This window comes from Anolis carolinensis, chromosome 2 (genome assembly GCF_035594765.1).
Source record: "Anolis carolinensis isolate JA03-04 chromosome 2, rAnoCar3.1.pri, whole genome shotgun sequence".
NCBI classification, from domain to species: Eukaryota; Metazoa; Chordata; class Lepidosauria; order Squamata; family Dactyloidae; genus Anolis; species Anolis carolinensis.
In genome coordinates this window covers 268818319-268840171 of record NC_085842.1, presented here as the reverse complement: position 1 = coordinate 268840171, position 21853 = coordinate 268818319, and the positions used below count along the sequence as shown (strand labels likewise).

Here is a 21853-nt window from a genome sequence, read left to right as displayed (position 1 = left end):
ATTGAACTACTTTTTCTGTCAAATTTGTTGTAAAGCATGTTTTGGTGCTTAATTTGTAAAATCATAATTTAATTTAATGTTTAATAGGCTTTTTCTTAATCGCTCCTTATTATCCAACATATTTGCTTATCCAACGTTCTGCCGGCCCGTTTACGTTGGATAAGCAAGACTCTACTGTACTTAAGAACAGGCAACCACAGGAAAAAAGAAATCCTTTAAATTGCAGTGCCCAGAATTGAACACTGTGGTTCCAGGTGTGGTCTGACCAAGCCAGAATAGAGGAGTAGCATGACTTCCCTGGATCTAGACACTAGATTCCTATTTATGCAGGTCAAAATCCCATTGGCTTTTTTTGCCGCCGCATCACATTGTTGGCTCATGTTTGCCTTCCTGTCCACAAGGACTCCAAGATCGTCAGGAGAGAATACTTCTGGAACATGGCCACACAGCCTGAAAGACATACAACAACCCTGTGATCCCGGCCATGAAAGCCTTCGACAACACTCCAAGATCTTTTTCACAGGCGTCCCCCATTCTGTATTTTTGCATTTATTTATTTATTTATGACTAAATGGTGTATCTTGCATTTGTCACTGTTGAACTTAATTTTGTTAGTTTTGGCCAATCATCTTTCTAATCTTTTAAAGATCGTTTCGAATTCTGGAGTATTGGCCATCCCTCCCAATTTTGGTGTCGTCTGCCAACTTGATGATCATGCCTTCTAACCCTTCATCTAGGTCATTAATAAAGATGCTGAACAGAATCAGGCCCTGGACGGAACCCTGCGGCACTCCATTCGTCACTTCACGGTGTGAGACTACAATTCCCATTATTCCACAGGACTGAACCATAGCAGTTAAAGCAGGCATGGGCAAACTTGGGGCCTCTAGGTGTTTTGGACTTCAACTCCCACAATTCCTAACAGCCTACCGGCTGTTAGGAATTGTGGGAGTTGAAGTCCAAAACACCTAGAGGCCCCAAGTTTGCCCATGCCTGAGTTAAAGCGATGCCAAGCTGCATTAAACCCCAAAGAAAAGGCTCTCCCTCTCTCGAAGGCTGGACTACGTCATGTGACCAGCCTCAGCTCCCGTTTGTCTTCCGGCCGGGCGGTTCCTTCCGGTCGGCACCCGGAAGCTGAGCCTCAGAAGTGGTGTTTGTGTCTCAGGCCTTCCTTCCTTCCTTGGAGGGCGGTTGAGGGCCTGAGCGATGCATCCGCGGCGCCCCGAGGGCTTCGACGGGCTGGGCTTCCGGGGCGGCCGGGAGGAGCCGGGCCTGGGCCACTGGGTCAGCACCCCGCCCGACATCCCCGGCAGCCGCAACCTCCACTGGGGCGAGAAGACCCCGCAGCTCGTGGCCGGGACCCCGCTGGGCGCCTCCGGGCTCGGCGAAGACCCCTCTGGCGGAGGGCCCAACGCCAGCACCGGTGAGAGGACATGAGTAACACTTGACACCACTCCAGCTACCACGCCTCAAGGCCATGGAGTCGTGGGAGTTGTAGTTTTGTAAGGTCTTTAGCTTTCTCTGTCTAAGAATGCTAGTGCCATGGCAGTTAACAGTGCTGTCAAGCTGCATTGAATCTACCCTGGAGTTCCAGTGCATTTCTAGGCTGCATCAATAGGAGTGTAGCGTCCACATCGAGGGAAGTCGTTGTCCCACCCAATGCTCCTTCAGTCAGAACTTCCCTTGAATCCATTGTCAACTGTGTTATTGAAGGCTTTATTTATATTTACCTTATCTCTACCCCGAAGGGAACTCAAGACAGCTTAGATATGACCAGAATCACTGGATTGCTGTATGTTTTCAGGGCAGTATGGCCATGTTCCAGAAGCATTCTCTCCTGCCGTTTCTCCCACGTCTATGGCAGGCATTCTCAGAGGTTGTGAGGTATGTTGGAAACTAGGCAAGTGAGGTCTATATATCTGGAAGGTCCAGGGTGGAAGAATGAGCTCTTGTCTGTTGAAGTGTGAATGTTGCAATTAATCACCTTTATTAGCATTGCAAAAGCCTTGCAGCTTCAAATCAGCCAGGCTCTGAAATGGCAAAACCTTTCAATGCTAATCAGGGTGATTAATTACAACATTCACATTTCAACAGACAAGAGTTCTTTCTCCCACCCTGGACCTGCCACTGATAAACCTCACTTGCTTAGTTTCCAACAAACCTCACAACCTCTGAGGATGCTTGCCATAGATGTGAGCAAAACGTCAGGAGAGAATGCTTCTGAAACATGGCCATACAGCCCTGAAAACACACAACAACCTGTGTCAACTTCTGGGCATCACAATTCAAGAAGGATAGTGACAAGCTGGAACAGGCATGGGCAAACTTCAGCCTTCCAGGTGTTTTGGACCTGTTAGGAATTGTGGAAGTTGAAGTCCAAAACACCCAGAGGGCCGAAGTTTGCCCTTGCCTGAGCTGGAAGGTGCCCAGAAGAGGGTGGCCAAAACGGTCTAAGGTTTGGAAACAAAGCCCTGTAAAGAACAGCTAAAGGGTTAGGTATGTTTAGCTTCTAAAAAAGAAGGCTGAAAGGGGATGTGATAGCCATGTTTAAATATTTGAAGAGGTGTCATATTGAAAATGGACCAACTTTATTTTTGCTGCTCCAGCAATGGGTTGCAGAAAAGAGATTTCATATAAACATTAGGAAGAGCTCCCTGATGGTATGAGCCAATCCGCAGTGAAATATGCTGTCATAGGATATGATGGAGGGTCCTTCCAGACAGGCCCTATATCCCAGGATCTGATCCCAGGTTTTCTGCTTTAAACTGGATTATATGAGTCCGTACTGTCAGATAATCTGGGATAAACAGAAAACCTTGGATCAGGTCCTGTACGGAAGGGCCCAGAGTCTACTTCTATGGAGGTTTTAAGCAGAGGCTGAATGGCCATCTGTCAAGGGTGTTTTGATTGTGTCTTCCTGCATGTCCCTTGAGGATCCCTTCCAATTCAATAGGGGAATCATATTAATTAGTTTAGAGGCTGGATGGCCATATGTCAGGAGAGTTTTGATAGTGCCCTTCTGCCTGGAAGAAGGGGGTTGGACTAGATGGCCCTTGCAGATCCTCTCCAACTCTAGGATTCGATGAAAATGTAGAATTGGCTAGTATTGGTTTCTATTGATTAATATTTATTTACAGTATTTATACCCCGCCCTTTTCACCCCTAAGGGGACTCAGAGTGGCTTTAATATGAGATACATTCAATAAGATAGCTGATTTTTAAAAATCTTTTTTGTCAAAACTTTTTTTTAAAATCCTGAAATCAGTAGAATCAATGAATATTTCTGAAAGTTGGCGGGAATGATCCCCTGTTATCTTGTGTCATTGTATACACAATTCAAGGAGATAACTCTTGCGTTTAATTGTTTATAAAAATTTGAAAATTTCCCAAAATGTGTGTATAAGTGATGGGCTGACTTGATGGGCTAACAGTGGTAAATGTGTTCTACCATTGTAGCAAGTTTCACCCCAATAGCTGTAAAGATGAGGAAGAAAGGAGCCACTGAAGTCTCCCCAATTACAGTAATTATGCACAATTACTATACCAAAAAATAATTTCATTAATCTCTTTATAGTAACGAAATTTTCTCTAACTTTACTTTAGGAACACTTTGGAAACGAAACATCAGTGCCCCCTAATTTTGTAATGACTTTTGAAACTTTTTTTATCAAACGCACATGCCTAATGTATAACTCTAGAAATTCTAGTTTAAAAAATCAACTCCCGTAAAACTGGGTCAACTCATTCATGGATCAGATTGAGTACTGTATCTTAAATCTTATAAAAAATAACCACCCTCTCTTCTGAATGGTGGAAGGCAGGAGCTTAGTTCATCTCAGGAGAACTTAAAAGAAGCACACGCACCCCTCTACTCTCTGCCATGAATCTTCTTCTAGATTTTTAAATGTCTGGACAGGAAAATGCTGGTGGTTGCTGGTCCCAAAGCTCTCTATGAAATGATTCTCAACTTATCCACAGATCATATCAAATACATTTTTGTCCTGTGCTCTCAACTTATACATTAGATCAACATCCTTAAGTATATAGAGTGGATCTAGTGCTAACTTTTCATTTCCACCACTGAGGATGTAAGTGGTGGAAAAAAAATCTTGCAAGAAGAACACACTATGCTCATGCACATGTAAGCACAAAATCCTTGTTTTGTTTTTGCTACAGGTGCAGACAAAGTACATATTCTTCAAGAGATTTACATAAATTAGTACTTTATATATGTATTTGTCCCTTGTATTTATGCCACTACCAAGTTAATCATATCTTGATTTTATGCTTTTTCATATTAAAGTTATAGGTCAGTTAGATCAGTTGTATTGGTAGCCGCTGTCTTTTTTTTTTTCCTTAAAAGTAAATGTAAGCAAATTGTTTGTTTGCCTTTCAGAACAGTTGAATCGGTTTGCAGGATTTGGAATTGGTCTGGCAAGGTAAGAGCTCTGTGCTGTTCCCAGACAAGTTATTTAAAAATGCAAGAGTGTTTCTTTTCCAATAGATGTATTGCTGTTTGTATGTTAAGTAGGTGTATACAATGAAAGGGTTTTATATTATCATTAAGATTGAAACAGCTTGTTCCCACTCTCATAAATATGTTTTTTTTCCGGATTGTTTGGAACAGTTTACACACAACACAGCAATAATATAAATACAGCAGTTTTTAAAATAATCCACAAAATGCTAACTTTAAATCCACAGAAACAAATATTAAAGAAATTTAAGAAGTATGTAGTCTTCATGAGAACAAAGAAAAAAATTGTTTCAATGTGTACTGGTAAGCGGCTCCATGATTCAAAAGCAGCCCATGTAAAAAAGCTCCACTGCTTTACTGCAAACTGTAAGCTGTCAGTTTTTATACTTATTGAAAAGATGGCAAGGTCTGCTGACTAATGCCATGTTTAAAAATTGAAATTTGAGTCAAGAGCAAATTTGCAGCCTAATCAAGTTAAGCTTATGCCATAATACATTTGCAAGACTGCTTGTTGTTCATAACTGAATACCACTCACCCTTCTGCAAAGAACCGTTAACAATCTCAAACACAGGTCACTTAGGTGTTACTGTTAAAACTTTCAGTATGCTATCAGCTTCCGGGATCTGGTCCATATCAGGGAAGCCTAGCTGAATGAAATAGATCTATCCCAGTTTTGGCTGGCTGGGTATACAATGCAAACATGAGGAAGGGGGAGGGTCCATTTCCCTCACAAGGAGGCAGGTCAATTCAAGTGCCGCATTTGAATTTTTGTACTTGGACCAGAAAGATGCATTAGAAATTCCCCTCCTACCATCTACCCTTATTGAAACTAAGGATTTCAAAGTACCCTTCATAATTGTGCATCTATAGATTCAGTAGATTGAGCAGGGCATCTCAGCCTGTTCTTTTCAACTGACTGTGAGACTAGAAGCATGAATTTGAAATTGTCCCTTGTAATTCTATTCGCTGATTAAACTACTACAAAACATTGCTTGGGGAACTAACTGCCTTTGAGGAGGACATGAACCCTTCTGCTAATACAGAATATGACATGTCTACAAGATGTCTATTTTGGTTTTACAGATGTAGTTAGAGCCAATATATTGAATAGCATGGTTATAAAAATAAGACCTGTATATTTTAAAATCCAGGGTGTTTCAAAATATGGACCCAATTTCAAAACTATATTTCATGATGGCAACATGTTGTAATGGGCTGGATGGGGGGCGGGGGATTGAAACTGAATCCAGACAAAACAGAGGTGTTTACCATCAAGGGTCCTAATCTGGGGATGGAGGTGTGTCAACCAGTTCTGCCCAGTTGGATGCAACAGTCAGGAGTACTTACTATCAGCTTCGGCTGCTCTGCCAGCTGCACCCCTTCCTCGATTTGGAAGACCTGAAGATGGTAGTGCACTCACTGGTAACCTCAAGGTTGGACTTCTGCAATGCACTTAACATTGGGCTACCCTTTTACCAAGTTCAGAAACTTCCAACTGGTTCAAAATACCGCAGCCAGATTGATTACAGGAACATCTAGGAGTGAGCATATTACACCTATCCTAAAGTTACTCCACTGGCTGCCAAGGTACAAGGTGATGGTTTTGACCTTTAAAGCCCTATATGGTTTGGATCCAAGTTAACTAAAGAATTGCCTTCTCCCATACAATCCGCCCCACACACTTCAGTCTTCTGGGGGGCGTCTGCTCCAACCAGCCAAAACCTGACTGGCAACCACCACCCAGAGGACATTTTCATCAGCTGCCCCAAGGCTGTGGAACAAACTGCTGGTAGAGCTCTGACAGTTAAATAAGCTGTCACAATTTAAGACAAGTGAAAATCTGTCTCTTTAGCAGGCCAACCTAGACCATCTTTAAACATAAACATGAATTTTAATGCATGTCTATTGTTTAATCTTTTTTGTCTGTTTTAGTATGTATTTCATAGAGATACATTGTGGTATGTAACTTTTATGGAGTTACATTTTAGTGTGTGTATTTGTAATGTTTTTGCTGTGTTTATGTATTGTAATTATTTTGTAACTCACCATGAAGAGAGGTAGTAATAATAATTAGTATTATTATTACACAAAAAGTTACAAACATTTGAATGAGTTATTAAGTTATTATCATCAAGTTTTACCAAAAAATTTGAGTCAGAAACAAAAATAATTCCCACAATAGAGATTATCTCATTAGGCCTTAGGTTGCAGAGTTGTCACCTTTCGAATTACTGAGGTTAGGGGCTGTTTGAATCTATGCCCTACCCTTTCAAGGGGTAAGAGTTTCATTCATGCACTGTTTTTGGTAGCAGAGATAGCACAATTTCAAATTGGGTCAATCTTTTTGAAAAATCCTGGCATAGTTTAAAGTGTACATTATTATTGTCCATTACATTTATATCACAATACTGTATCATAGAAATCTTTATGATATCCTTTCATTTTGAGGATTTTTTTTGGCAAACCAAGCAACAAACTCAAGAGTAGTTATGGGCCAGAGCAAAGATTTTACAGTTCTGACTTCTTTCCAGGAGGACCTGGGGAAACAAACCAACATACACACATCTTACAGCCTTACCTGTGGGGTTGTCACTTACTGGTTAGACAGTTGCTGTTCTAATTGCCACTCTTTAAAGTTTCCATGGTGATCAAGGACAGAATAGCCCCTCCCACTGAAAATGTGCTGCCTGGCAACCAGAGCATGCAGTGCTGCATTCTTGATCTTTAGAGGTCTGAACATCACCAGGGTAGTTGTGTAATCTACAGCTCTTGTTTTCCCCCTGTGGCACAGGTGACTGATGAAGTCTTGGAGGCGAATAATTATGTAAGATTTCTTCACTCCAGGCAATGAATGTTGTCCGGTGGCCTATGTATAAGGATTTGTGTAGCTCAGACATCCTCAAGCTCTGGCCCTCCAGCTATTTGGGCCTCCAACTCCCAAACGCCCTCACCAACTTGTTCACTTGTCAGGAATTCTGGGAGTTGGAAGCCCAAACAGCTGGAGGGGGTGGAATTTGAGGGTGCCTGGTGTAGCCTATGTGCTCTACACAGAAGGCAGATAGTTCCAGTAGTCACCGTTTTCTTTCAAATTAAACCCAAAGCTGTTTTTTTTCCAAACATTGGCCTTGTGTACAAAATGTGGTGAAAGTTTTTGTCAGACTTTGGCTTTTGAGCTGTTACAGTGTCAAACCAATATCTTGAGAGATGGGTCTGTCACAGTTTGAAGATTTAAGTAGACTTGCAATCCACCCCGTTGAATTTCTCATTCTTCCCTATAATAAAGGTTCCAGGAGTTATCTCTGTTTTAAGGGGCTACACGGCCTTCACTTTTAGCTAGTGTGCTCCACTATCCACTCTGGTTTCCTTTAATTCAGTATCATATGTCATAGACTTGACCAGACATGGTTACCCGTATTGGACCAGCTTTCTTCCACTGATTAGCATCGCTGGCTGATGGTGGCTTCACTTTCACTAGATTGGCTCAGGCCTCTGAAAAATAAGTGCTTCATCCAGGAGTTCTTCTTATCTACATTGCCGCTTGGTAGTAACAGAGAAGTAGCATAGGCAGTGAGTGGCTTTGTAGACTTCAAGACATGAAAAAAATGTCTTTCTTGGAGGTTTGGATACTGCCATGCATGTACTAGTATCTTCCCATTGCAACTGCTACAATATTTTTTTCTTGAAAGTGAATTAGAAACTCCATCTAGTACAGGATTCTATAGCTTGACACTTGATTTTAAAAACCAGAAATAGAGTGAAATAGAATGTAGATAACACTTGCCTAGCTCCAGTGGCTATCTGTTTCTTTCTATATCTTACTGATGGTAATCTCTAAAGTGCAAGCATATATTCTCACTTCTTGCCACATCTTGATATTTGAGTGACATATGTAGTTTGTATTCTGGCTTTTTTCCAAATAAAATCTGTTAAAATTTGGAACAGAGACTTTACCACTGTTAGCATCACCATTCCATACTTCATTTTCATAGCAGAACTATATAGCCTTCCTGATCTGCTTGTATAGAGTATATTACTTATTTTACTATTTATCTTTTTTCTTGTTTTTATGGTGGCTCAGCAGGTTAAACACCCTTGAGACTGAGCACGTCCTCAGACCACTCTCCAAATACCTGCAAAATGTCTATTTTCAAAAATCTCAACCTTCATGCTGTTAGGTTTGTTAGGGCAATACCCTTTTTTTAAACTAGGAACTGACCAAGAGCCACTTTTTTGCTTGGGAAGCAACCCCCTCTGGCCCAGAATGGGCCACTCCCCTCGAAATGAAGCAAACATTCACCTGGAGGTCATGGGAATAGATGTGTGTACAAGAGGAAATACCAACACTGCTAGCAACCACAGGATTGAGTGTCCTGGGGCCTTTGGGAGCACCACATCCAGGTCACACTTTGCCCACCTCTGAAATAAATCTTGTTAATGCTGCAGTACCAACACCATAGAGCTTTCCTTCTGTCCCATTCCCCTACATTCATTGGAGCTGCTTTCTCTAGAGGATTTTTCAGGAGTCTTGATATTTCTGAGGTGCACAGGAGCTCAATGTGGAAGAGACATTACCCCCTTCTGATTCTGGTAGTGGAAGTAGTTGTAACCTGTACACTGTGGATCCTTATATTTGGATATATCAGTATTACTTTTATTCCTGCATGTATAAATCACCAATTTTAAATGACGTTTTGTGGTGTTTAACTCCCTTTTTTTAGTCTAATATATTTTGTATCTATGTTATTTTTATAAGTGGTTTCACTTGCTTAAGCAGGGAACAATTCATAAATTAGTAGTAAAACAACATGTGAATTAACAGAATAGAGTGCTTTCAACAATAAGCTCAGTAGTAATGGTTTCATTCTTAGAATGTGCAAAAGAATCTGATAAACAACCACATAGATTCAAAGTGGAGGAGCATTTTAATCAAAGTTGTAAAACTAGCCAGAGTTATGGAGCTCATTAAAAACGCGAGTATGTGATGATACCAGTTTGAAAAACATCCGTATTTAAAACATTATTTTTCCAAAGTTTGTTTACAGAGAATGTGTTGGCTCATCCTTGCATCGTTCTGCGTCGGCAGTGTCAGGTAAATAGTCTGAGTCCTTGATGCAAATGTGCTTGTTTGTTCCTTTTACAATGTAGTCTTTTTTTTCCTTAGGAGTAGACATTCTAACTTTAAATGGGACTTCCAAGTAAACAAGCATGGGATTGAGATGTTAGTATTAAATTAAATGTCGCCTAAAATACTAGTGTTCATAGAATTACACAAAGTAAGAGTTGGAAGAAACCACATGAGCCATCTAGTCCAACACCCATCCATGCAGGATGCAGGAAAAGCACAATCAAAGTACCCCTGGCAGATGGCAGAACTCTAGTGAACACTATAATGTATACCAGTACAAATACAGCTATCCATTTTATAATTGCATGTATTTGTTTTTACAGGTGAATTATCATGCCAAGAATTATCATCTCACGCCATTTACAATAATCAATATTATGTATAGCATCAATAAGACCCAGGTTAGTATTTGATGTCAGGTTGCACACATTTTTCTTAGCCAAAACCTGTAAAATCTAAAATATTCAGAAGTGAATTCTGAAAATCTGTTAATTATGCATAGCTTTAAAAGTAATGCTTTTCCTATAATTTGTCAGTGTAAAAATGTTGTTATAAACATTTACATGTAGTGTTGTGTAACAGCAACATGTTAACTATATGATTAATCAACCTCTGTATTTCCTCATCCTTTAATTCCAGGGACCCAGAGCTCTTTGGAAAGGAATGGGAAGTACTTTCATTGTTCAGGGCATAACTCTTGGAGCGGAAGGCATTATCAGTGAATTCACCCCCTTGCCAAGGTATTGCCATTTTTTAATCTCAGTCTTGTATTGTGCATTATTTGTATAGCGAGTGTGTGTCTTGGTAGTACTCTCAGATGTTTGCCTGGGGTGATTGTTGTTGTTTTATCAAGGTGCAATATCAGAACAATCTTTTCCATTTGTGTAAAATACTTGTCATAGTTATTGGCATATTGAGGTTTTCTCTATAATAATTTGCATTTACCTATATTAAGAGCTTTATGAATGTGTTGTTCCACTATTTCTCAAAAGCTCTATATACAGGCCAGTCGGGTAAGAATTAATGGTACTCTGTTATGATAATCCATGCTTGTTCTGATGATTAAGTATTATTCATGTCACCTTTCAATGTAGGATGTGCTTTTGTATCTCCTACTTAATCTGCTAGTGTTCTTTACTAATTATACAGTTATATTTTCTCCAGGGTTTTTTTTTATCATTCTCAGTACTGATTTGAGTTAGTCATTTACTATTTCAAAAAACACTGAGAACAAACCAAGATTTCTTTGACCTGAAAAGAGAAAGGAGCAATCCTCTTTATGATGATGTCTCATACTTCCCATTCCTGCCTATCCATTAGTAGCCTTACATGTTTATAGCTATCAACACCTTTAGATAACTGTTTCATTCCAATCAGCATTTCAAATACATTTCTCTGTGCACAAGTTATTCTAATATTCACCAAGACCTTGGATTAATAAAGTACTTCCATTTCTATAATAAGAAGATCTATGACTTCAAGAGTAGACTGTCAGACTGTTGCTTCAATTACGCTGTGTAACATAATTTTTGTTCCTGGGTTATAAATGTAATTTCCTAACTGGTTCTATCATAAAAACATGGGAAAAGTTTATTAAATGGCATCCTGCAGCACATTTTGCTATAGTTTTTGTTTGTAAAAATAAGTTTTTATTTTGTTTTCCAAAAGAAGAGGGAAATTAACTCATGTAAGTTACAGAGCCATGTTAATTGAATGAGTCTGTTGTATCATCAAAGACATAGAGGGGGTGGGACATATTCTTTAGTATAGGCAGGAAGTGAAGTAAAAGAAAGGAAAAGTTCCAACTATGACATCTTCTTTAACAAGAGTAACAGATTATCCTTCAGGATCTGCACTTATTTCTTTTATCTTCTTATATTGTCCCTTCTTCTCTTTTCTTCCAACTCTTCATAGTATTCCTTTCTCCTTATTTTATCCATTAACTAATTCAAACTATTTTGTCTACCCTTGACAAAATATTCATATCTTAAAGTTAATTTCTTTTTTTAGTAGATTAGTAATATACATGTCAATATGTATTATAATTATCTATCATTCACGTAGGATCTAGACATAATAGATATTTATAGTATCGACCTTTTTGAAGATGTACACTTTTCTACTTGAACTCAGAAGTATTAACTCATCCATTTTCTCTAAGACAGTAGTTCTCAACCTGTGGGTCCCCAGATGTTTTGGCCTTCAACTCCCAGAAATCCTGACAGCTGTTAAACTGGAAAACACCTGGCTTGACAGCAGTACATGTGAAAAAGATCTTGGAGTCCTCGTGGACAACAAGTTAAACATGAGCCTACAATGTGATGCAACATCTAAAAAAGCCAATGGGATTTTGGCCTGCATCAATAGAAGTCTAGCGTCTAGATCCAGGGAAGTCATGCTACCCCTCTATTCTACCTTGGTCAGACCACACCTGGAATACGGTGTCCATTTCTGGGCACCGCAGTTGAAGGGAAATGTTGACAAGCTGGGCTGTGTCCAGAGGAGGGTGACTAAAATGATCAAGGGTCTGAAGAACAAGTCTTATGAGGAGTGGCTTAAAGAGCTGGGCATGTTTAGCCTGCAGAAGAGAAGGCTGAGAGGAGACATGATAGCCATAAATATGTGAGGGGAAGTCATAGGGATGAGGGAGCAAGCTTGTTTTCTGCTGCCCTGGAGAGTAGGCTGCCGAACAATGGCTTCAAACTACAGGAAAGGAGATTCCACCTGAACATTAGGAAGAACTTCCTAACTGTGGGAGCTGTTCTGCAGTTGAACTCTGCCCCAGACTGTGGTGGAGGCTCCTTTGTTGGAGGCTTTTAAGCAGAGTCTGGATGGTCATCTGTCAGAGGTCCTTTGAATGCGATTTTCCTGTTTCTTGGCAGAGGGTTGGACTGCATGGCCCATGAGGTTTCTTCCAACATTATGATTCTATGATTCTGTCCCTATTTCTTTACATTCTGACTACACTATAGATGAAGGAGGACATTGAGAATGGTTGTTTATAAAATCATGGCATTTTTGATGTATCAGAATTAGCAGAAGCCACTGAGGAGTAGGCAATATTTGTCATGTACACCTTTTCTTATATGGTAATTATTACCCAAAAGCAATTTGTTGTCACTGATCAAAATACACTCTGCCTCATGCAGAGGGCAGAAGTGAGCAAGAGGTGTGCCTTCATTAATTCTGCATGGTATGAGCAGAAATGCTGTGGAGCATGCTAGAAGCTCAAGGGAGGAAATCACCCACCAATTATTTTAAGTTCTCTTAACTGTGTGATTATGACATACATATGTACCTGGCATTGCAATTCTTTTGAAAATTTATTGCTTCATTTATTTAAAAGTGAGCTTGGATCAATACATTTCCCTTTCAACTTTACAAAAGATGTTACTGAGAAGAAAGCCTTGTGAAAGAGAAGTAAACATGAATATCTATATGTGGATGGCAGTTGAGGAAGCCAAAAATTAGACCATGATGTAGTGGAAATGAAGATCTAATATATTTTATAAACATTTGTGTGTGAGAGAGAGAGAGTGTGAAAATTTGTATATGGATGTAATTGTATCTTTTCATTGTTGATTGGAATTTTTCCTCCCTCATGGGCTAGCATGGCTATATTTTTATTTTTCCCAGTGATATAAATGTGGACTGCAACTCTCCTTTTTAGCAGTTTGAAATACCAGTTTCTGTACCATTGAAGGCCAAGATTAGCGATAGCAATGTCTCTGTAGTTAGATTGAAAACAATTTGACCTTGTGTAGCTTAGCTGTTGTCATTGCTTAATAGATTGTCTTCTATCCAGTGTGAACACATTTCTGTTCCAATTAAGTTGAGCCGTTTAAACTTCCGGATAAATCAGAGCTGATTATTGAATGCATCCTTCAAGGTTCTTGAAAGAAACTGCTTTAAAATGCTTGTTATCTTGGCAGCAAGAGTCATGCATCAAGTAGTGGTAGATAACAAACCAAGAGTAAAATGTATTTAGGTTTTTTTAAAAAAAAAAAAAAAGAGTCAAGGGATAGGCCTTCCTATTTTTTTCTTTAAAAACAACTAAACTTCCAAATGCAAATGTCAATTATTTAAAGCTTTTATAGCTATGGTTGCTTTTTAGAGTTGTCAATATTAAGACCTGGATTACATCAAAGAATAAGAATTAAAGTAGCAATTGAAATACAGATAGTCAATTTGAAGTTACTTGGGGAACAAAAAATCACAAAATGCTATTTATTGAGAGGGAAAGAAATGAAGAAATGATGCATTTCTGTGTGTTTTACGATTGTGTGCAAAAAAAATCACTAAGTTGGTCTAATAGTTCACTTAAATTATGTTTAAAGAAATTCTGGTTGGAAGTTTTACACTTCTTTAAAATACTTAATTGCTTTTACATTATTGAACAATGAAATACTATTCTAGAATTATGCTGAAATTTCTTCCCCCGTATTATTGTATTTATTATTTATTTATTTACAGCATTTATATGCCACCCTTCTCACCCGAGGGGACTCAGGGCAGCTCACAGAGATTGGCAAAATTTAATGCCCAAAACATAATTATAAAATCAGCACAATACATATAAATCAATTAATAATACTATTTAAAATGCATTATAAAACTTAAAACATATATATAATTAAATCCATTCTCAACTTGTTTTGAGGAGCTATCCATTTTTGTAGGCTGTACTTGCAGTGTATTAAAATAGTTAGCAATAACATCAGCATTATTTGAAACCACTTTTAGAAATTACATAGGTACCAATGTTATACATGAAGTAAGCTTGGTCTTGGTATCAATCAATCAAGACTTTGTTACGGTCCATGACACAAACTCCCTAGGGAGGCAGTCATTTTAAGTGCTGCAGCTCAGAACCTAGGAACACTGTAAGTTATTGTAGTGTTAGAGTCCAAGAGCAGCAGGGTGGTATAAAATATTCTGGTGCGCCTTGGGTATTTAAGAATCCATGAAGTAATGAAATTAGTTCTAATGTCTCTGTAGAACATGCATTGAGGGAGCACGTGTTCAGTTGTTTCTGTGTGTCCGGATTCACATGGGCATAATTTCTCCTTGAAGGTGGTCTTCCGATACCTCCCCTCCAATACAGCCAATGGGAGGGCATGGCATCTTGTCTGGGTGAAAGCCTGAGACTAAGCCAAGGATCTCATTAAGCAACGGATCCTTGATATAGAGCGCCAGTCGGACTTAGCCTGCGCCCACTTTAGTGTTAGTGAAGCTAACAGCCCCCATGGCATACTTAACAAACCTGGAGGTGCCCAAACACCAAAGGGCTTTCACCCTGGTCTTAGTACAGATTTCCTTTACCAAAAGCTCTAAAACTGACATTTAAAGTTAGACCTAAAAAGACCCCTGATAATATCTTCTATTCACTCCTCTACTATTGTGCAATTATCTGAAAATAGTCAAGACACTTCCTGACAGAAAAGTGAAGAGGAGATGGAAATGTATCAGGAGTGGCTCAGCCCAATGTACACAAAGTGTCATTGGTCCTGTCAAATGTACATGCCTACTTAGTTTATGCATGGTTCCTTTGTTGTAAGTGTAAAGTACTGACTAGTGTATATACTTGGATTGATATTATTGAAAAGTCATGGATATTTGCTCCTTTAATTTTCCAGAGAGCTTTCATATAAATGGAGTCCCAAGCAAATTGGAGAACATCTTGTGCTGAAAGGGTAGGCACTAATTTCTTATTACTGAAACTTGTCATTACATCTTTTGATAATAGGGACAGATGAAACAGGCAAAAGAAATTATTATCAGGTTATATAACAGGAATGTATTGTTTGCCTAAAACCTGAAATGTATCAGTTTTAAAGTGAGCTAGAGTTTTAAGTCAATGTACCTTTACATACTGACATCTGATATTTCTGTCTTGCTTTGGTTATTTTCTTACATAGACTACTGTTTGCACTGATAATGGAGACAAGGACTTTGAGCAGAATTCTTGTTAGCAGGTCTCACAGAAACATCATACATTTCCAATGATTAATATAATACACTTTGCATTGCTTAATACACACATAGTGATACTGAGAAGTATTGCAGTAAGAATCACTAACTACTAAATTATTCATTCATGTGAAAGGATAATTTTACATTAGGAGGATTTCAGGAGTACCTCAATAGTGTTCAGGAAGTGCCATCCCAAGTCCAATCCAAGCCATAAAAACCTAAGCCAATTTAACGATCATTAGGTAAATAGGATTATATTAATAGCCTCAGCTTAATGGGATTGTTCATTGGGCTATTTGAAACTGTAACAAAAGGAAATGTGGGGGGTTTTTTCTCCAGAATTTTAACTGTTCTTATTCTTCTAGGTTGACTTACATGATTGCAATGCCTTTTTATTCAGCAAGTCTGATTGAAACTGTGCAGGTAAGTTTTAAATGCTTTTACCTGCCATATCAACTTATTACTGAAGAAATCTTAGCTGAAGGAAACCTAGAAACTTCCTTTTATCTACGAGGGCTATCCAGAAAGTACATTACATTTTGGAATTAAAATGAAGTATAGGAGAAAACATTTACCATATGCAGTTGAAAGTCACACCCAAATACCACATCTCATGTAGTTGCCATTCAAATCTTGGCACTTACCATAGCGATGAAGGAACTTTGCAACTCCTCCCCCACTAAATTCTGCCGCTTGTCCTCAATCAGCCAGTCACCCCTCCCGCAGCTGCGTTGCCAGTCACACCCCCATTGTTGGAAACAAGTGATTCAGGAAGCAAGTGGCAGAATTTAGTGGGGGAGGAGTTGCAAACTTCCTTCATTTTTAATTCCAAAACATAATGTACTTTCTGGATAACCCTCGTAGTAATCTGATCTGATCTTTGACATTGTTCCTTTATTTATATTGCTCCTTGGGAAAAAGGGATCCTACAGGATCAGAAATGTGAACCATGGGGTCCTGCATATATTCTTGGACTGCATCTTCCAGGATTCCTCACTTTTGTAAAGGCTGCTGGGATTTTGCTTTTGGAAATATCTGGATGCCTGCATGATTTCCTACCCCTGTTCCAGATGTAAAACATGATCACATTTCTTATCACTAGTTCTTGACTCACTTCTACAGAGATCCAGATAATATCTATTTCTAACTTTGTGCAAATCTAGAAAGTGGTGAGACTTTGGAACTAGTAAAAGCATTCCCCAAATATATAGGATAAACTTCCCCTCAAAAATTGTGCTTGCGTATTTCAGAGCAATATTTTGTTCAATTATGTGACTTCAGGCCACTTGGTGGTGCACTTGTCACTTGCAGGGTTTGTTGGTTTGGGTTTCATTACAAGATAGAAGAAAGAAAGGTGATTTGAGTCATGATAGAGTATGAGTCACATAGATAAAATAATGACTCTCTCTTTGATGTCATGATTTTTAAATATTTCTAAAGTTTCTGCCTGCAAATTTACTCTTGGGGTTTTTTTTTTTAGATTAATAGTAAAAACTTGTGTATGTGTGTTCCCTTAGCTGCATTTTTTCTTAATAGCAATAGCAATAAAATGGGAATGAAACTATCAATCTTGTTCATGAATATAAGAATGCCTTTTAATATCTATTGAGAAGTACTTAAAAGTAGAAATAGAAACCAGCATTCCCCAAAACTATGTAGTCTAATTAGACATAAAATCTAATACCTAGATCCTGTTGGTAATTTCATCTAGAGAAGACCAATTCAATTGAGATTTCCATCAATGACTAAACAACATATCACTTCCCTTCATGGGGGGGTTGGGTGGCATTGAGGAAAAAATAATATCCATACTCTCAAAAGAGGGGCATCTTTTGTACTTTGTGTGTGTTTTGTTTTGTTTTTTTGTAAAAAAAAAAAAAAAAAAGAAATCCTGGAAAAATATCTTTTTAGTTGATGAACTGAAAAAAATGTTCAGAAACCACATACCCTGTTTCCTTGAAAATAAGACAGTGTCTTATATTAATTTTTGCCCCCAAAGATGCGCTAGGTCTTATTTCAGGGGGTGTCTTAGTTTTCCATGAAGAAGAATTTATTGTTGAACAAAAAATGAACATTTATTGTCTACTGTAAGGAGCCCCGGTGGTGAAGTGTGTTAAAGCACTGAGCTGCTGAACTTGCAGACCGAAAGGTCCCAGGTTCAAACCCCGGGAGCGGCATGAGCGTCCGCTATTAGCTCCAGCTTCTGCCAACCTAGCAGTTCGAAAACATGCCAATGTGAGTAGATCAATAGGTAACGGCGCTCCATGCAGTCATGCCAGCCACATGACCTTGGAGGTGTCTACAGATAACACCAGCTCTTCAGCTTAGAAATGGAGATGAGCACCAGCCCCCAGAGTCAGACATGACTGGACTTAACATCAGGGGAAACCTTTACCTATTATATACTGTACCGTAGTTGTCATCACAAACCAGCATAACCAGACAAACTGTGAATCAAGAATTTCTTGTTACTACCATTATTTTCATGTACAACAATCTATGGTACATACATTTACTAATCTTGCATGCTCCGGGGTTCTGTTCAGCCAGCATGCTTCCAAACAAAAACTTTGCTGGGTCTTACTTTCAGGGGAGGCCTTATATTTAGCAATTCAACAAAACCTCTACTAGGTCTTATTTTCACGGGATGTCTTATTTTCGGGGAAACAGGGTAATCCAGGTGGAACTGCCACTAAGAGACAGGAACTTGGCCTTCTATGCAGCCTCATACATCAGATAGGAAACTACATTTGTGCAACTGTTTGTATCAAAAATAGTCTACCATACATGTACGGGGCAGTTGTCACAAATGCCAAAATGTTTTGGCTGACACCTCAAGGTGGGAAAGCTTTCCTTCTCTCCAAAGTTAAATACTTTTTTCCCTGACAGGCTTTAGAAAAATGACTGTTTCTATAGAAAGGTTTTTAAGATCATTCTGTTCTGTTTCATTGCTTGTGGTTTAATGGTGTGTAATTTTATTGATAAATTACATTTTAGAAATAATGATGTATATATCTTCACTAATATGAGTGTTTGTGTGACACACAATTACATTTTGTAAGCCATTTCAGCTCCCAGGTCTGGAAGAAATGTGGGCAATAAATCAATAAAGGACTGGGAATTGGTGCAAAACCACTGGAGGCCCAAAGATTTCTCCCACACTGAATGTAACACCCTTTGCCTCTTTGGCTACTATTAGACTGTGGTTGGACCCTTTATTCTTGGCTCAGGGACTCATCAGGAAGGAGAGGTCCTCTTGATTTACCCTTGAGGTTAATTTCCAGAAAGTAAGTGAGGAAAGTTGATTAATTGCAGAGGACTATAACATATCCTAACAACGGATTGAACTCAATGCCCACTAGATTGCACAACAGAAAGACCAGCTTTCTGGTTGATATCATCTACAAAAGGCACACTGACTAATGTCATGATATGAAATACCTTGTGGCAATTTTTGTTAGGCAAATATTGTTTTGCTCATATTGAAAAGCATTAAAATTGGTTACACTTTTCCATCACTTGAAAGGTTTTATTCGGATGCTTCCATTAACATTCATACTAATTGAATTTAATAAAAATAAAGTTAATAAGAATTTGTTGCAACATTTTTTTAAAGGGACTCTTAGTCAAGGCAGTATTGCATTTTCTTTCAGAGTGAAATCATTCGGGATAATACTGGCATTTTGGATTGCCTGAAAGAGGGCATCGGCAGAGCACTGGGCTTTGGGGTGCCCCATAGCAAGCGACTTCTCCCTCTCCTGGCATTGACCTTTCCAACAGTTCTGCATGGAGTGCTGCATTATATTATTAGTTCTGCTGTACAGAAGTTAGTCCTCTTTTTTCTCAAGAAGGAGAATTCCCACAACCTGGCAACTGACAACTCCAGTTCAGTCCAAAGCATGCTGGATGCTTACTTTCCAGAACTTATTGCTAGCTTTGCAGCCAGCCTTTGTGCCGATGTCATTCTCTACCCATTGGAGACAGTTTTGCACCGCCTCCACATTCAAGGGACACGCACCATCATTGACAATACGGACCTTGGGTATGAAGTTCTTCCCATCAATACTCAGTATGAAGGAATGAGAGACTGTATCAATACCATAAAGCAGGAAGAAGGAGTACTGGGATTTTACAAAGGGTTTGGGGCTGTCGTTGTGCAGTACACATTACATGTTGCTATACTGCAGTTCACTAAAATTCTTTATTCCACACTGCTTCAGAACGTTTCTTAAAAAACTAGTGAATGTGGCCATCTGACAGGCCACACGTTCAGAAGACAGGTGAGCAAGTAAATTCTAAGAAATTAGGATCCATTGTGATGGTTTTTATTTTTACTGCTTAGAATGTTCCTTTGTAAATACAGATGTATGTTCCTTAATGTAATGTATACAAAACTTGATCAAGGGGAAAATAAAAACATGAAAGCCAAAACAGGGCTTTTACTAAGAATGTAAATAAACTATTTGAAAATACACTACTGTGTAGAGGGTATGATTTTCAGACTGTTGATGAACTTAGACACAATCCTAATGGCAATTTCTAGTTCATGAATTCTGTCTGAAATCAATGGTAGCTGTGCTCTTGTCTGTAACATCTCTCAGAGACTTGCACTTTAAGGATTGTGCCTTTGTTTCTGTCTATAGTTTGAAATAGAAATTAATTGGATGTATTGGAAGGCTCACAAAACCCAATGAACTTTGACAATTCTGTTTTATCTGTAATTGCTGTAACGATTAAAATCCTCATATTTCTCAAGATCATTGCTTTGGTTAAGAATTTGAATGTAAAAGACAAAAGGCATTTCTGCTCATAGTTTCGCAAACTGGATTAGTTTACATGCTTGACATGGATTTGCTCACATCTTTCTGATAAAAGATAATATGATACAACAACAAATCTAAAGAAAGAGCCTCAGATTGAATTTGTACTGCTTGATTACCTAAATCTAGAATACCAGTAAATATGAGACTTCAAGATGGAAATACACAAGGTACGGTTAACTACTACTCCAGAATAGTTGCCAGAAGAATACTTAAATGTTAAGTTCTTCTGAACAAATACCTCCTAAATGAGGTGTCTTGTATTTCCACAAAATGCCTTACAGATTTTTGTGCACACATCCACTAATCATGGCTCTGAATGGTTTTCAAAAATCACTCCACATGGTTTTTAATGTTTCAGATCTCATAAAAATCTAGCTTAATTTGTGGTCTTTATATTTTCTTGCCCAGCAGTCTGAATTGCCCTCACTTGTGGTTTTAAGCATGTAAACCATGCTGAACTGTTCTTCTGGAACAGTTGCTCATCACTATAAGATGTAACACTGAATTTGATTATGTAATTTTATTTCCTTCCCCAAATGTCAAGATTTGGCTTTGTGAAAACAAATTCCAAAAATTAAATGTTTTATTTTTGCTTTATGTCAAGGCTTGATCTAATGAAGATGTCTAGAAAGATTATTTTTTAGCAATGGAATAGCATGCTAAAGAAAAACATTTCAAAAAATATCTTGTTTCTCTCATAGATTAATGTGTGTTGTAAGAGACTTGGTATATATGTGTGAATCTAGTAAATTAATGTTCAAATTCAGGGTTTGTGTTATATACGTATTTATTTACTAGATGCAGCTGTTAAGAGCCCAGTGAACAATTCTGACGCACAAAGAATGACCTATAAAAGAACAGTGCAATAATTTTGAACTGTCCACATGAATTTATTGGATTTTATAACTAAGGATACAAGAGGACTTCAGCTGTGATAAATCTGGAGTACTTTGAAGTGCTTCAGAAGAAATTTGGGACAGGTTTTGCTTTTTAGCATATGTTGTGGATGTAACATTTTCATAATACTTCTCTAGAGGTTATTGAATATGAGAATACCTTTAAAGGGCTGGTGCAGTCTTTTCATTCTAAATAAAACTATTAAAACCTTGCCCTGTTATGAGCCCTTGAGTCCCTATAATAGGAGTCATTTGTTTCACTGAATCTCTAAAGGAGAATTAAAGTTGATACAGGTGCCATTTTGACGAATCAGGAAAGTAGTAGTAGTAACAAAATAATAGTATTTTTTACCCATCTCTCCTCGGGGCTCGTATGGTACGGTGAAGCGATTTTGAGAGCAATTTCACATTTTATAAAATAGAAGTATTCATTTGAGAGCTATCTTTTGAGAGCTAACTAGTTGGGGAAACGTTTCAAGAGTGTGTTACAATCTTGCAACATTTATTACTGCTATTTATCACAAGAACAGCATGCAAATACAAGTGGTGTCATCTCCT

The 21853-nt window shown here is 38.4% G+C and overlaps 1 protein-coding gene across 3 annotated transcripts; it reads left to right on the top strand.

The window, feature by feature from the left end:
- The first annotated feature begins 974 nt into the window (after positions 1-974).
- slc25a46 (solute carrier family 25 member 46) lies at positions 975-21507 on the top strand. Of its 3 annotated transcripts, XM_003223006.4 has the most exons (8): positions 1106-1423; positions 4397-4439; positions 9510-9567; positions 9927-10004; positions 10243-10343; positions 15240-15296; positions 15942-15999; positions 19230-21507. In XM_003223006.4, the coding sequence occupies exons 1-8, from the start codon at positions 1207-1209 to the stop codon at positions 19806-19808; spliced, it is 1191 nt and encodes a 396-aa protein (XP_003223054.1). In that variant the 5' UTR covers positions 1106-1206; the 3' UTR covers positions 19809-21507. The 3 variants fall into 3 exon arrangements, with proteins under 3 accessions (XP_062828271.1, XP_003223054.1, XP_062828272.1); XM_062972201.1 differs by lacking the exon at positions 9510-9567 and having other exon boundaries at positions 975-1423; XM_062972202.1 differs by lacking the exons at positions 1106-1423; positions 4397-4439 and adding an exon at positions 4480-7302.
- The last annotated feature ends 346 nt before the right edge of the window (positions 21508-21853 follow it).